Here is a 17293-nt window from a genome sequence, read left to right on the forward strand (position 1 = left end):
TGGAGGATCAAAAAAAAAAAAATGTGCTCACTATACCCCCCCCCCCCCCCCCCCCCCCCCCACTGAGCGAATTATTGGCCGGCGCGTATTTCAAATTTTCGGGAGCAAAAAAAAAAATTGTGCTCTGTACCCCCCCCCCCCCCCCCCCCCCCCCCCCCCCCCCCCCCCCACTGAGCGACTTTTCGGCCGGCGCGATTTTCAAATTTTCGGGAGCAAAAAAAAAAAAAAAGTTGGGCCCCCTCCCCTAAGAAATCCTGGATCCGCGCCTGAGGCCAGGTACGGCGATTTCTTTTCATGACCGGGGGAGGGGGTGAAATTTGAGGGACGAGGGTAGTCTGCAGGAAGAGGGAGCAATGGTGTAATGAGCAAAAACGTTTGGGGGGCAGGAAAAAAAATCCGCAACACCACTCTTACATCTTACATGCAGGCCCAGAGGAACCGGTTTTTCAAAGTAGGGGGTGGGGGGGGGGCTAAAGTATTTACGATTAGGTGGAGCAAAGTGGAGCGTAAATTGACGTGGGGTCCAGGGGCAAAGCCCCATGAAGCTTAGAGGTTTAGGCATTAAAATACGATCAGATGAGCATTAGGGCCTTTGGTTGAGTCCAGGGGGCAGAACCCTTGGAAGCTCAGGGATTTTAGGCATTTAATTACGGTCAGATGAGCATATTTTGATACCTCATTTGTGACACTGGCATGCAGTTCGCTAGGCATTGGCCGCCTAAGGGCCCATGGTGGGTCCAGGGGGCAGATCCCAAGAAGCTCAGGGGTTTTGGCATTTAATCACGGTCAGATGAGCATCCAGCGTCCCGCCTTAGGGTCCTGTCGTGGTCCAGGGAGCAGAGGCTCCGGAAGCACAGGGAAAAATCATGCAATTTCAGCAACATTATTTTGTAAATCATTGGTATCGAATGAGAAATAAACCACGTTTAAATTCTATGGGGGTGACTGCCCTCAACCCCCCTCCCATCAATATGTTTGGCTTTCAGTCCATGGCGTGGCATATCCAAGGAGTTGGTGCCCGAGGCATACAATAAAATCGCCTCGCCGTGACGTAGCCAGGGGCGTCGCTAGACTTTTTTTTAGTGGGGAGGGGGGGGGGGTGTAGAGGGCTAGAGGCCAACGATTAGGCCTACCGACAAAACTAGCCACCAATTACCGACAAAATGAAATGTCCCAATATCTTCAAATTTAACCCTATAAACCCGGGGCCGAAGGCTAAATTGTTTTTCCTATGGACTATACAAAATTAATGATCATTTTCCTCGACGACACAAATAGATCTATACGAATTATTTCGTCAACTTAGTCAACATAATAGCTATATATTTTAATGCAGGCGCGGAGCTAGTATCTTATTTTAGGGAGGGGCGGTAGTGAGCGAGCGAATCACTTAAAAAGCGCGCGAAGCACGCTTATTAGGGGGTGTCGGTGTTAGGCCTCCCGCGCAAAGCGCGGAAGCTTAGACGTTTCCTTAAATTATTAGGAAAAGAAGACGATTTATTGTACCGATCTCGACTATTAATCCTTGTCTGAATGAAGTCCCCCCCCCCCCTCTCGCGCGAAGCGCGAAAGCTTTGCTGTTTCATTAAATTATCATAAAAAGTAGACGATTTGCTGTTCTGTTCTCGACTCTTAATCCTTATCTGAATTCATCTTCCCCCCTCCCGCGCAAGTTTTGACGTTTCATTAAATTATTAGAGAAAGTAGACGATTCGTTGAACCGTGCTTGAGTCTTAATCCTTGTCTGAATGAAGTTTTGACGTTTCATTAAATTATTAGAAAAAGAAGACGATTCGTTTACCGTTTTCGACTCTTAATAAGCGCTAATAATTATTGTCTGAATTCAGTTTCCCCCTTTAGCGCGAAGCGCGGGAGCTTTGACGGTTCCTTAAATTATTGGAGAAAGCAGACGATTCGTCGTACCGTTTTCGACTCTTAATCCTTGTCTGAATTCAGTTTCCCCCTTCCAGCGCGAAGCACGAAAAGCTTTGACGTTTCCTTTAATTATTAGAGAAAGAAAACGATTCGTTGTACCGTTCTCGACTCTTCTAAATGAAGTTTTCCCCTCCCGCGCGAGAAAGGAAGACGATTCGTCGTACCGTTGTTGACTCTTAAACCTTGTTTGTTTTTAGTTTCCCCGAAAATGTTATACCTCTGATTTCTTTAGCTGATATTATAGGAAAGTGAAACTTCGAGAAAATACCAGTCCAGAAGTCGTCACAGCGGATAAAAAGTCACAGTTCGTAGGGAAAAAAACTTGTCGGCCGACCGACAATTATTATATGCATCTCACCGACTTCAAACTTCTGCATTGATATAGTACACGAGGATCGAGCAAGAATACCGACACAGCTGACCCGACACAGCAATATATTTACCCGTGTCTTTCTTGCTTCCTTGACGAGACGACTCCACCGAACAACCCCCCCCCCCCTTTCTTTTACTTCCATGCTTTCCTCCTTTCTCAGGCTCTTACCTCCCCCCCCCCCCCCGGTGGGGTCACTCAATGTGACTTCCGGACCGCATGACCGTTACCAAAATCGCGGGAAAAGGGGTCAATTTCAAGCAATGTCCGCGGACAAAATATTCCTCGAAATAAAGAAAATAGGGATGCGCAGGTGTCCCCGAAGTTGATAAATAGGGGTCAGGAAAAGGGAAAAGAGAAAACCGGGAAGAAAAATTCTCGGAGCCGAGCCTTGTCCTTGAAATATGGTAAAATAGGGGTAAATTTGCGAAAGTGTATTATCTTATAAATAGGGGTATTCCAAAGTACGATTTTGTCCTTGTTTTGACGTAAAAAAGGGGGTTAAATTTCACAAAATGTCCTTGAAATTGACCGCAAAAGGGGGTTATATGCATTGGTGGTAACGGTCATACGTGTCACTCTTTGCAGGGGAGTGACCCCACCGGGCCTCACCCTCTCTTCACTCTTTCACCCCCCGTTTCTTTTGTTTCACATTTTCTCTTTTTTCTTTTTTTTCCTTTTCTTTCTTTTCTTTCTTTTCCTTTCTTTCCTCTCCTCCCTTTTTTTTTCTTCTCTATCTTTCTTTTCTTTTCCTTTCTTTCTTTTCCTTTCTTTCTTTTCCTTTCTTTCTTTTCCTTTCTTTCTTTTCCTTTCTTTCTTTCCCCTTTTTTCCTATCTTTTCCTCGCTTTCTTTTCTTCATTCCTTTTCTTTTTTTCTTTTCTTTCCCTTTCCCTCTCTCTTTTCCCTTCCCCCTTTTCTCTTTTTTCCCGACGGCAGCGCAATTTTACCGACAATATCTTGACAGGTGGGGGGGGGGGGGTGTCGCACCCCCACCCCCCCCCCTTTGACGACGCCCCTGGACGTAGCCCCCCCCCCCCCCCGTCGCAACCGCGGCCTATGACTAAACTAGCTGTCAATTTGAGAGCTAGCTGATCTCCTATTTCAAACGCTAAACTTCTTATCATAATTGGTGGGTTTATTTTAAACGATCACAAGTCTGCATGTTTATCTAATTTGTTCTGCTTTCTTACAAATGAACTTATTACAAGGTCAAGGGTTGGATTCCCCAAACAAACTATATAAAGGGGACAGAAATACAAAATTTAATCTCAAATCGCTATCATAGAATTGTTAAAAAAATGAATAAAGTAGTTATAAATTAATCATGAGAAAACAGAGACGACTTCCTGAAATGACTCCGTATTTGACGTAATGTTATTTTAGCTTTTCATTCTAGTTGTTTATGCCCCCCCCCCCCCCCCCCCCCCCTCACTAAACCACACGCACCGCGCGCGGTACGGTGTACGCGTACGTACATATGAGCCAGAGTGCAGCAGTGCGTGAAAGAAAAATAGAAAATGGCAGCGTCCAGGGGAAGTCCGGTAATTGACAAAGCCAAGAAATATGATCGTCAGCTGAGGTATTCTTTTGATATAAATCAAAATCATACATTTGTCTTAGCATGCAGCCTGAAAAGTTTTTGAGTGTTTTTAACATTTATTGATTTCTGATGTTATTTTTACAACACTGATATTTTCTTCAGTCCCATTCATCTACATTTGTGTTCCTGTCAGTCCTTCCTTAGAATTCGGCGCTGCAGTGTTTCGATTTTGGAAGTCTGAGGCTGATCTGAGAGTTTGAAAGTGACACCCCTTCCCCCTTCTATTCTACTTCAAAATTTCTCTACATTGAGGTTTTTAAGCAATAAGCAAATCACAAATAATTAATGATCATGACAATTTTTGACATCACTTTTTGATGACTTAAAAAACTAAAAATCGCTTGGACTAATTGCAGAATACCCTAGATCTACCATATTGTTAGTAGTCTAATTAAGTCTTCATATATTGTGATTTTATTGTTTGCGATAACGTTGATACATGTATTTAAGGTTGTTTAATACAAGTGTTCATATTCATTTGGTGGATGAGAAGTTGAATTTTACATTTTTTACGCTGTTTTGTGCGGCATTGCTTAGACCAAATTTTCCGTCTCTTTCGTTCGTTAGCCTCTTATTGGGGTAGGGTCGGCCGTAGACCGAATTTTTCGTCTCTTTCGTTCGTTAGCCTCTTATTGGGGTAGGGTCGGCTCTCTCTTTAGAGACCGAAACAGACTATCCCGTGAAATGTGTAGGGTTATGTGGGCAAATCAGTACACCAAACTTGCAAAACTTATCCCCGAATTACTCCTTTCGCAGGATGCATATCCGATGCCTTTTATATTGTAAATTAGGTTAAAACTTAACTACTTCGGTTCCACTTACCAACTTGACTGAAATAATCCGTTTAATGGTCCATTTTTAAGAAATTATGGGTCAAAATCGATATCCATGATAAAAATCTTGCAGCGGACGTTTAAACCCTCGCTGCGCGTGACGTCATCTAAATCTCAACCCTTCTAGTCTACGCCGAAGGCAAAATGATTATAACGGAAAAACTGTGCATGTCATTACGAACTCGTCGCTCGTGCACAGTTTCAATCATGTCTAATTCCTGTTTTATGCTTTTCTCATGTTTGCCCTGCCTGTTGGTAAATGGAGCAATTTTTCCCCCTTTTTTTGGTGAAAAATATGGTCTGACACCTTATTCAAAATTTTGTGAACTTGACACCATAAAGATCAATTAACGCTCCTTTGTTTACTCATATCCAGACTTTGGGGTGACCATGGCCAGGCAGCATTAGAATCTGCTCACGTCTGTCTGATCAACGCTACAGCTACTGGAACAGAGACCCTGAAGAATCTCATCTTACCTGGGATCGGTTCTTTCACCATTGTGGACGGTGGAAAGGTCAAAGGTGAAGATGTCGGCAACAAGTGAGTAGGGAGGACAGTGCATGCCAAGTAGTAAAGTATTAATGCAAGTGTGTGTACTGTACTGTACGTGTAAGCATCCAATCCTGTCAGAGAGACGTGTAGTAGTATGACCATGCATTAAACAATTGTATTTTACTGCTATTTAGGTGTCATCAATTGTTACTAAAGTACCGATTTCAAGCGAAATCAGTTGAGTTTTGTACAGGGGTGTTTGAAATGTTGAGAATCAATAGCACAGCTTTAGGATAGTAATGCAGCTATGTGTGCCTAAACAGCAGTAAAATACAATTTATTCAACTTACTGATGTTAAAAAGAATAATTAAAAAATTCAAATTGTAAGTCTAGTGTCAAATTTGCTGATCAGCCACATCGGTTCTTTGTCAAAGTTGATGCTATTTATAACAATTATCTAATAAGCTCTTGAAGGTTTTTAGAACACTAACATTATATTTTTATGTCACAACGATTTATTAGACAAATCTACATGTGCATCAGAAGAGTATATTGTCATTTAGGCAGCCTGATTCTAGTATTCCATCATTTTCTTTAATACTCTAATCCCACTTTATCTATGTCCCTCGTTTCGGGAGAAACCTCATATATTGCTGACAAATAAATAATCCCCTTGTTCCTTAAACACTGTTTATATTATGGCATCTGTTAATTCAAATATCTCTTTTTTTATTCTGGTTCTCAGTTTTTTCATGACAAAGGACAGCATTGGTCAGGCGAGAGCTCAGGTAGCTACAGAGTTGCTTCAAGAATTGAATAGTGATGTCAGAGGAGACTTTGTGGAAGAGGTGAGGGAACAACGATTTATTATCATTATTATTGTCATTTTTACTGCATAAGGTATGTTAATGGGAAAAACTTCAATCCATTATCTTTCTGTATGCATATATTTCCTTCCTAATTTCACACTTCATATTAAAGATAAGGTTGATCATCTAGCATATAAGTATTGGTGTGTACTGCAAGGTTCTGGAATCATCAAAATGATAAGAAATTTGGCTCAGTCTTGGTAAAATTTCAAGCACTGTAAACAGAAAGATGTACAGTGTATTTGGGACTACATATTTAGAATATTAACACATTTGAAGAGCCTTGCTTTTCAGGGAACAAATTTAATCTGATGTCCTTCCACCAAGCTAAATTTTTTGCACCTTGCACAAATGCACTTCTCAACACGAAATATTTCACTAAATTTGTTTTGTTATTTTCACTCAAAATTAAATCAGCCATGCTCACTTTTAATCACTTCACTTATATCTTATTTAACATTGAATACAATGCAGTTGCATGGGTTGTTCTTTTATTTTGTTAACTCGGCAGAGGCCACGGTCATGTTCAAGCATTTACGCTTACGACATGTGGTCTCCTGCTTTTTCCTTTTGTAACAGTATGAAACTTTTATTTAAACTAGAAACAAACTTTGTCAAACTTACATGTTATTCATTATATTCATTTGTATGTTTCTTTGTATTGATATGAAAAAGTGGAAATAAAACAAACAAACAAACAAACAAACTTGCATAATAACGATGAAAATGCTCACAAATTAATTTTCACCTCTTCGCAGAACTCAACCTTCTCTTTAAGTTGTTTTTTAATCAATTTTTTGTATGCCTTTGCGACCAAAGGTGGTGCTGTAGGCATTATGTTTTTGGACTGTCCGTCCGTCTATCTGCTTTTCGTTATTGCAATAACTCAAGGACCATAAAACAGATTTTAACCAAAATTGGATGGAGTATGTATGAGCATGTACGGATAAACTGATAGATTTTTGGGAGAACAAGTCGATGTTCAAAGTTTATAGCATCATAAAAGTGTTTATAATACCAGAAAATGACTTGTTACTGCCATATCTTGAAAAGCATAACATCAATTCTAACCTGAGTTGGATGAAGTATGTATGAGCATGCAAGGATGAACTGATTAGATTTTGGGTGGAAGAGGTCAAAATTAAAAGATCATAGGGCCATGAAAGTGTAAAAAATCCCAGAAAATATCTTATTAACTGTGATTATTTAAAAGAAATGTAATTAATGTGGACAACCACTGAAGAAGTTAAACAAAATGCAATTGGGTTCTTGAAGTCTGTTTTTAATGATGTAATCTTTTACCCATGTTAATATTTTTGTCAATGTTCAATTCAGTTTTTGTGTTTCATCATATCTTCATTAAATTTTCTTGAAAGATAATGTTCAACTATATGTTCTTCTGAAATTACAATTTCCTAATGTATTCCACTCCACATAAAGTTATCCACAGAAGAAAATACAGGAGATGAAATACAGTAACCCTGTACATTACAATGTTAAACATCATACACTCAAATGTCTAATGCAATTTGAAATGTAAAATTGTCCCATATGGAAGAATAACGTTGTAATATGTCATTACTCATAAATTCAGATAACGAATAAATCAACATTGGTGTTACGTTTTATGCACATGTAACCCTGCATTTTAAGTTTTCAATATTTCATCTCTTGCAGTCTGTGGAGCAACTTCTGGAAAATAACCCTAGTTTCTTTGATAACTTCAATGTTGTCATAGCAACGGACCTACCAGAGAGGTAAAGTATTAAAATATAGATAACATATGTTGTGTTTTTGTGTAAATTGAGCGCTATATAAACATGGAACATTATTATTATTATTATCTATTCTTGATATATATTGGCCTCATATATTCCAAAAAAGATTGTAATTAATGCTATTAATCTTTCGACTACTGAAGTTTTTAATTCCCATAGTCTTAATTCAAGAACCATCCGGTTCCCGTAGGCAATGGGATTTATCATTTAAAAAGAAAGTAATATTTTCTAAAAATCAATTAACTTTAAAGGAAAGCTAACATTTGGTTGGGACTTTTAGCTCAATCTTCTCACCCTTCTTTGCTTCTTACTCAGCTTAGGTACTTATTTTCTACCAACATGACTTGGCTGATGTCATTTATTTATCATCTGTTGTTTGATTGTTTTGAAATTATTGTTTCTCATCATTACAAGAAATCAATGTACCATACTTTTAGGAGCAAAATTAAAACCTGGCAATTGAATTACAATAATGTTATGTACGCTGTTGTTGTGCAATCCCATACCTTTAAAAGAGAATGTCCTAAATTGTCACTACTCGTTGTTTTCAGAACACTACTGGACCTAGCTGCTGTTTTGTGGAGGAATAGTATTCCTCTGTTGGTGTGCCGTTGCTATGGTTTCCTAGGATACATGAGACTGGCTATCAAGGAGCATACAGGTAAAAAAAAAATCATGATTATCAATTATTGATTTGTGTAAAGTTTAATGAGAAACAAATAATTAACGATTGTTGCAATTAACATCAAGCAAATTGTCAGTTATTTTGTGTTTCTTATGTGTGATGTGCCATGTTTATAGAAATGTGATACAAAGAGTAGATGAATTGCCTGATTTCAGTTTGTCAACACGTATCTTGCAGATGCGATATAAGAAGCCTCAATACTAGATCTGTGTTTGCAGTTTGATCTTTACAGCCCTGTGCCAATTAGAATTGATTATTAGATCTGGGTGCCAAACTATAACATCACAATCAGAAAGACATGGCTCAGGCTCGAACCAGGGTTTTACAGTGTAGGAAAGAATTTTGCTGTACTTTCAAGAGATTGACAGCACATTCTGCTTTTTAATTTTAAAATAAACGAGGCAGAACCCTGTTTTCAATAGGCAGACACGAGTTGACAACAAGACCAACTCACTTCACCCTGTGTTTACTCACTGGTCACTCTTTTTGTACTTTTGTCACTTTCAGTTATTGAATCCCACCCAGACAACGCCCACGATGACCTGAGGCTTGACCGTCCATTCCCTAGTTTCGTAGAGTTTGCCAAGTTATTTGATCTCAGTGCTATGACAAAACAGGTAAGTTACGACCCCATTGAGGGGGTACGATTGCTGGAAGAAAGGTGCATAAGTGCATTATCAATTAAATGGTATTAAAGGTAAAGACCAGTTCTGGTCACGCTATTGCATTGTGAAAGAAACGTTGTGGAATCGATCAGAAAAGGTTGATCATCTAGCATATAAGTATTGGTGTGTACTGAAAGGGTCTGGAATCATCACAATGATAAAAAATTTGGCCCAGTCTTGGTAAAGTTACAAGCACTGTACACAGAAAGATGTATATGGGACTATGCGACATGTGCGCGACACATGCACGATATATATCAGGTCCGAATAGATATAATAATTTACCAAATATACACTGTATATCAATTAGTAGGCGGTTTCCGGTACAATTTGTATCATCACGTATTAGTCAAAACATATTCTTTCACATGAGTGGTAATAAGAGCTTCCATTTCATTTTTTTTGAGAGGGGGGGGGGGGGCGTTTCCAAAACTGATCTTTACCTTTAAAAGGGGGTAATGATGAATAATGATTATGTGGCACTATTCATGTTAGATATTCATGTTTGATACTTATGTAAAGATGTTGTGGTCTAGTGGATACGTCACCAGCTTGTGGATCACATGGTTCACAGCTGGAGTCCTGCCACGACACTTGAGTCCTCTGGTAAGATATTAATCTACGTTTGCCACTCTCCACACAGGTGTACTAAAATGGGTACCAAGCAGAAATGTATTCCTTGAATACTTTTAGTACCTGAGGGCATCTAGGCTAAAGCCAGGGGTATACTACTACTTTGTAAGCACCTTGAGCATCCCCTGAGATGGATACGTATGCAAAATAAATGTGGCTATTTTGATTATTATTTATCATGCAAAATAAGTATATTTTTGCTTTATCTCGTAGCTTGTTGTATGTGTATGTATTGCTAGATCTGTTATATTAGCGTATAACCCTTTTGGATTTTCTTGTTTCAGGACCACATGCATACTCCTTACCTCATCCTGCTACACAAGTACTTGGAGGAGTGGAGGAAAGAGGTAAAAGATTACCGTATTTGCCGGCGTATAGGCCGCAGTATTTTTGGAAGAGAAAATATCAAAAAGTCGGGGTGCGGCCTATGCGGCGAAAGAGTAAAAAAAGTTTTTGTTTTTTTTTAGTTTCGATTTATGCCTGGCTATGCCTGGCAATGTCTCCCAGCTCAGTAATCAGTGTGTTGACTCACCACTCGGAAACTACAACAACACTAAAATTTGACTGTCATCTTGGTTTGAAAGTAATCTTTCTAATAGATCTCAATATGTAGTTTATAATAATAGTTCCTCAAATTTTTTTCTATAACAAATGGTGTACCACCACTCGTACCATAGGTACTTTATTGTTTTTAATTCACATTAATGATCTTACACATTCTTCTAAAAACGACATTGTTACTATTATTTGTGACAAGTTCACAAGCACAAATCAGCGCCTTTAACTGCACCTCGATGTTAAATGAAGGTCCTTCCACGCGTGGGTTTTCGGCAGCAAAACAAAACAAACAAAAAAAAAAACGATTTTTTTTTTTTTTTTTTTTTTTTTTTTTTTTTTTTTTTTTTAAATGTCAAAATCGGGGATGCGGCCTATACGGCGCTGCGGCCTTATCGCCGACAAATACGGTATGTAAAAAGAGCTAGAGTAAGCCTAAAAAATATACTCATATTACAGAACAGAAGTGGGAGATAAGTTTTCATTGCGAATGTATGAGTTCCAAAGGGAATGATAAACTAACTCTTGTTAAAAGCAGGATTAATTGATGACATTCATCTAGTCAATCAAGATTAAATGTTATCCAGGAATTTGTTGAGTGCCAATTTCTAGTTGCCTGATCACTTGGGAAATACAGGGGTAGTGGCTAGTTGTAATATGTGGAATACAGGAATAAGTATGCCTTAAGCTGAGTTTGGAAAGATAGCAGGTCACAAGAGTGAAGTTACATTATGCAAATAGAACATTTGTGAAATTAATGTCAAATTGAGAAAGGAGGGAGTACTTTGAAAATTATTTACTAGAATAGGAACATAAAGTAGTTTGTCCTTGTTTCGTGATACAGCATGATGGTGAGATGCCCAAGAACTACAAAGAGAAAACAGCCTTCAAGGATATCATCAGGCAAGGTATTCTAAAGAATGAACATGGTGTTCCTGAGATGGAGGAGAACTTTGATGAAGCCATCAAGGCTGTCAATGTTTCCCTGACCAAGACCAGGATCCCAAGCCAGGTCCAGGATATCCTAAATGATCCAGCCTGCACAGGTCTAACTTCAGAGGTAGGTCCACAAATCAGGTCCTTTTGTTAAATTGTTACTTAAGTGTAGAATGTTTCCCTAACTGAGACCATGCTCCAAAGGTAGATCCAGTAGACCCCACATGATCCAGCCTGTACAGGTCTAACCTCAGAGGTAGGTTGGACCCATTAGAGTCTGGTCTGACAATTTTGGTGCTTCAAAAGTTTGTTGGTCTATTAAAGTGATTGGTCCTTTTTTTTATGTGTTAACCCACAAAAAAGGTCCCTGTGTTATACATTGTTATGGTACTTAGTTGTATGTTTCCCAGAATGGGCCAGCGTCTACAGGCCCAAACTCAGAGGTCAGCTGAACTAATGATGACTTTGACCCTCATGTAGGAGTAATATAATAGGGGCTGATGTTTGTTTTTACCTCTGTCAACAAATTTGTAAATATAACTTTTTTTACTAGGTGTGAAGAAAAAAATTGCTCTCTGATCGGCAAATTATTTCTCCCCCCCCCCCCCAAAAAAAAGATACTGGTATGCCCAGCCCAAATATTGTTTGATCAGTATGTGCGGTAAAACAAAAATTTATTCTGTTATGTATGGTACTGTCTATAGGACATACAAAGAGAAAATATAGCCCAGGTGAAAACAAATTGTTAGATAGGCACAATGTGCATCTCTAGGGGGCTGAGGGGACTTTTTTGGGAAAAAGTCAATATGATTGAAGGAAGAAGGATCAGTTGTTATGAAGATTTCTGTTTTTAGGTTATAATACACAAAAGTCTGCACACCATAGTTTGACCAAGTAGTAGCCCCCTTGGAGAAGAATTGTAAATTCTAAATTTTAAAATTGTAAATTTTTGTCATATTTGATCTGACTGGACTTGTTTGTTTTTGTAGAGTTCCAATTACTGGATCCTGGCCCAGGCGGTCAAGCAGTTTACTGAGAATGAAGGAAACGGAGCCCTCCCTCTACGAGGGTCGATCCCAGACATGACGGCTGACTCCAAGAGATATATACAGCTCCAGAATGTGTGAGCAAAATTCAGGCTTTTGCTTCTTTTTTAGGAATTTTTTTATTTGTCTTGGGTATTTCAAAATGAAAATTTTGTGGTACTGAAAGGATAGAATGGAGATACCCCCAGTATGCAGGATCTTTCTTTTCCTGCTCAGTCCATGAATCTCAATGAATACAATAAAACCTCCTGTAGCAATTACCTATATAGAAAGACCACCTTCCTATTAATACCATAATATCTGTTACCCATGAACAGTGTTTCTTGTTGAAACCTATACTAAAGGAACCTGTACAGAAAGACTACCTTGGTATAAAGACTACATTTCTTGTCTCCCTAAACAGAATACTGGTTTCACTGTACTGAAAGCTAGCAGATTGGAAATTATGACAGTTTACTATCTTATTCACATTTCCTGCAATCAGAAAGGAAATATAACAGGCAATGTAATCTTGTTTCCACAACCATTATATATCTTGTCTTAGTTTCTTCTTTTTATTCTATGTCGAATTGTCGACCCATTGTTATTTTTACATTACTTTTAATTTCTGTGTTATATATTGCTCTTTTTTTTTTTATCTTATGTAAGTGTAGTGAATGTAATTTTGCCTTCTTTCTCTCTATTCTTTCAAATTGTTTTCTTTATTTTTGTAATGTACTATACCTTTGATCTTTACTCTATTTCTTTCCCTTTTGTTTCCTTAGATATTTAGAGCAATCAAGACATGATGTGTCAGCAGTATCCGTACGCGTACAACAAATATTGGCTTCTCTGGGGAGGGTAAATATGTGAAAAATTTAATTAACCTTATTTCTTTTATTCATCAATATCTTGGTTATTAAGCTGAATGATCAGTTTTAGTCATATGTAGGTTAGCAGAATGCAGTGGCACAAAAAAATGACATGCCAAAAATGCATGCAGCATTTTGGTTTGTGATAATGCCTATATTGGAGTATTAAAAGTTGGAATATGACATATATCTGAATAACACTTTGGTAATATTAAGCAAGTCTGAATCCAATAACCAGGTTGATAACATATTTTTAAAGTGCTTAGAGGCATCGTAGATGTATTAGGCAATATATAAATTAAGAATATTGTGATGGCTTGTTCTTATTCAGTCTCCAGACAGTATACAGGACTCTGAGATCCGTCTTTTCTGCAAGAATGCCTCCTTCCTCCGGTTGGTGAGATGCAGAGCATTAGCAGAGGAGCACATACCAGAGAAGGCTAATGTAGCTGATATAGGTAAAGTCTCCACTCATTTTGATCTTCAATCCATCGATGAGAGAAAAAATCTATGGTAAAACGAATAGGAAAAATAATAAAGATTTTAATTTTTTTCTGCTTCATGATTTTAATGGCAGTTCATGTTACTGAAAGATTGTACAAAAAGGTGCTCTAGTAACACTGCTATGTCCTACACTAACCGAATTCCTAACTTCAACTTGGGATCAGTAGGCAAACACTATACCGAGCCCTAAACCTTACCCTAAATTTCATCTAAAATCCAATTGCGACCTGAAACCTAACTGGATATCTCTGTCGAAATCAAGCCTTATGCTGTTTTAACCTCAACAAATTTAGCTTGAAAAGAAATTTCAGCAAAAATCCAAATATATACATTTAAATTGTTGCATGTTCTTTCATCAACTGATTTCTTTTTTCCTGTGTTCTCTCATTCAGCCATGAATCTAGAGAACCCGGACAGTGAGATGTGTCTGCATGTGGCGTTGAGGGCGGTAGATAAGTTCTTTAACCAGTACAACCAATACCCAGGATGGTGTGACAATCAGATAGAAGAGGACTTTGGAAGATTAAAGGTAAATATTAAGTCAAGATTTAGACCATTGCTAGGGGTCTGTCCTGTAAAGAGCTGTCATTTGTCCTCCAATTACGGTCAAATGTCCTCCAATGAAGATCCTAATTATAAGTTTCTTATTGTAGGAGTTGCAATTAATATCAAACTTGAGATGAGTTGCAATTAATTCAAATGAATCATAAACCTTTTTGAGACCTTCAATTCAGTATTGATTGTACAAACTTGATTCATGAAGAAATATGTGAATGTTGTTATTGTTATTTGTATCATTAATTATTAAATAATTACTATGTATATCTTGTATATTGTTATTTGTTTTTTTAATGGAAATGTGGATATACAAATTCAATTCAATTTAGAATTTAACCAATATTATTCCTAAGCAGCCATTTTATAATTTTGAAAGAAATGTGTGATGTTATAATAGTCATAACATTATTTTTTTTTAAATTAGGCTTGTCACTTTAAACTTTAACAAAAGATTATGCACACATGGACATTTTCCTTTGTTGAACTTCAGCCCTTGAAGACCGATTTAGTTTCACGTTACTCTCTTTCATTCTAAAGAGATAAATTACTCTCAGGTATTTCCAGTAGGTTTCTATGTGTTGTTGTTTTATCATTTTAAATGGAGAAAGGAATCCGGATCTAATTTTGTGTTTTCTCTTTAATTAATCAGGCTTGTGCAAACAGTTTACTACAGGAGTGGAACATCAGTGCCACCATCAAGGAAGACTACTTCAGGGAAATGTAAGAAATCCAATATGACAAGTATATAATGTATTTAAATTTATGCAAGTATTTCCAACCATATGTACTACTTACCACTTGTTAGTACATAATTTTTCCATTCCTCATTTGAATATCAGTAACGAATTGTATTATTGCAAATACATGTATATAATTGTGATGCAGTGAAGGTATGATATCCATTTATAGTCCCAAAAGTTGCATCTCATGCCAAATCATAATATAATTCATACAAAATTTATCCCTTTTTTTTTTTTTTTGATGCTCAAAATGAATTTGTGAAAGATCTCAATGTCTCTTTTCTCACATCAAACCTCTCTCGTTTTATTTCATTCAAACTACAAACTGGTTACTGTAGATCAACCTTATTAAAGATGCTCATAGTTTCATTCATCTGTTGCTGATTATATAGCACTGGCTGGAAAAATTGCACCACTATCATAAATACATAACCAGTGTATCACAAAGATAATTTTAGTGAAAATGGATAAACTTACTACCCCTTCAATACTATGACCAGCTACAAATCATTTTCTCCATTTGTGTTTACTCACCACTATATATATAATCAAATATATCTTTGTATGGGAGTTTTGAGGATGTTTAGAGGTGGAATTTACTATACCGTTGTCATGATTTGTATTCTTTCAGTTGTCGGTATGGTGCAGCTGAGCTCCACTCGGTGGCCGCATTCATTGGGGGCGTGGCAGCTCAAGAGGTCATCAAGGTCGTGACCCGTCAGTTTGTGCCTTTCAACAACACTTACATCTACAATGCAGTCAACGGAGGTTCAGCTACTTATCAGATGTGATGATAGCTGTTGATGATGGAATATGAACTGTTGAGGCTCACTGTCAGACAGAGATGCCAGTTTTTGGGCCCTAATGATTTATTTTCAGGCCATAGTTGAGGCTTTTTTGTGTTCAAAATAGCTCATTCTAGGTGATTTTCAGGCCCTCTGATCGATTCTAAATGGCATCCCTGTGTCAGAGCTATTTGCATGTTGTTTCTGAACTACAACCTAGTTACCACCTGGATTTACAAATTTAGAAGTGACTTGCTTTGTGCTTGGTACCAGATTGATCATCTGTAAAGGCGCGTTTACGGGGTAAACCATCGCACAAAAACTGTGACGTTTTTTTTTAAGGTGTCAATGAATGGTAGCGATGTGCAACAAAGGTCCGGCTTGTGTTTTAAGACACAGAAATGTGACATTAATTACACTTTACATCATCATGGGGAGAAGAAAAAAAATGTGTTTTTGTCTCGTCATATCTGAACAGGGCCTTTCATCAGGACATGTTTCCGCTTTGAGTCAGAAGTGCATTAACCTGTAAATAAAGACCGCTCAAGGGAAACATGAAACATGGTCTTTATGTACATTTTCCTTTACTTCAGGTTTCAATGAGAGATCAGATTCAAGGGGAACACAATATGTGGTCTCTATAGACAGGTGATGTTTCTATACAGGTGGTTGCTAAAAACAGGTTTGACTGTATGTAAAGTCTAACACACTTCTGGTTTTGAAAGAAAATATCTACTTGATATGTGTAGAACTGTGTAAAACACTTTCAAACTATAGACAAAATAACTGTTGTTTTATATTGTGGAGCAAGGATAGTCTAAATTTAATTGAAGCTCACTTAAAAGGTCACAGGTTCATTTCAAGAATATTTATTTGCTAGTCACTTGTGATCTGCAGCAATGTGAAATGTATGTTTCAACAAAGTGAAAGAAGAAATCAGTATTGCTCAATCAAAAAGGAATACTTTGTGATTGAAGATTGTAGGCACTTTGGGTGAAGAAGTACTGAATGTTATGCGTTTAAGTTATTAAAGTGTACCAATCACACAAAATGTTTTGCTTTGTACGTTAGGGGATCAATCTCGCTATACAGGTACTATTTAAGTTACGTGTTTCAAGTATTCCTTCTATACAGAGATATTGCAAGTCTAAATGCACTCTCAATTAATATAAATGCGACTTGTGAGAAGACTACTTGAGGTACCTATATGCTTTTGCATAGAAAAGGGCTGCATGGAACCCAAGTCTGGCTTCGGTTCCGTGGGTTGAATTTGAATTAAGTTGAATTCATACATTCTTACTATAAACAAATTATTTTGTAGGTGATTTGTAAACTTTAGTCTTGCATTTCAATGTTGAGATGAGAAGTCGTAGGAATTAAGGAGGAAAACAAAACCAGAATAGTTATTACAAGGAAGGATCTCTGTAAAGATCGCAAAGCATGGGCACTGGAAAG

At 37.7% G+C, this 17293-nt stretch overlaps 1 protein-coding gene across 1 annotated transcript; it reads left to right on the forward strand.

The window, feature by feature from the left end:
• The first annotated feature begins 3793 nt into the window (after positions 1–3793).
• Positions 3794–16221, forward strand: LOC100894042 (NEDD8-activating enzyme E1 regulatory subunit). Its single transcript, XM_003728760.3, has 14 exons — positions 3794–3885; positions 5116–5280; positions 5979–6081; positions 7780–7859; positions 8432–8541; positions 9073–9182; positions 10148–10210; positions 11263–11478; positions 12344–12477; positions 13165–13240; positions 13583–13709; positions 14148–14284; positions 14963–15033; positions 15685–16221. Exons 1-14 carry the CDS (start codon positions 3824–3826, stop codon positions 15842–15844), a joined length of 1614 nt encoding a protein of 537 aa, XP_003728808.3. The 5' UTR covers positions 3794–3823; the 3' UTR covers positions 15845–16221.
• The last annotated feature ends 1072 nt before the right edge of the window (positions 16222–17293 follow it).

This window comes from Strongylocentrotus purpuratus, unplaced genomic scaffold (assembly GCF_000002235.5).
Source record: "Strongylocentrotus purpuratus isolate Spur 01 unplaced genomic scaffold, Spur_5.0 spur5_scaffold_8, whole genome shotgun sequence".
In the NCBI taxonomy this organism is placed as follows: Eukaryota; Metazoa; Echinodermata; class Echinoidea; order Camarodonta; family Strongylocentrotidae; genus Strongylocentrotus; species Strongylocentrotus purpuratus.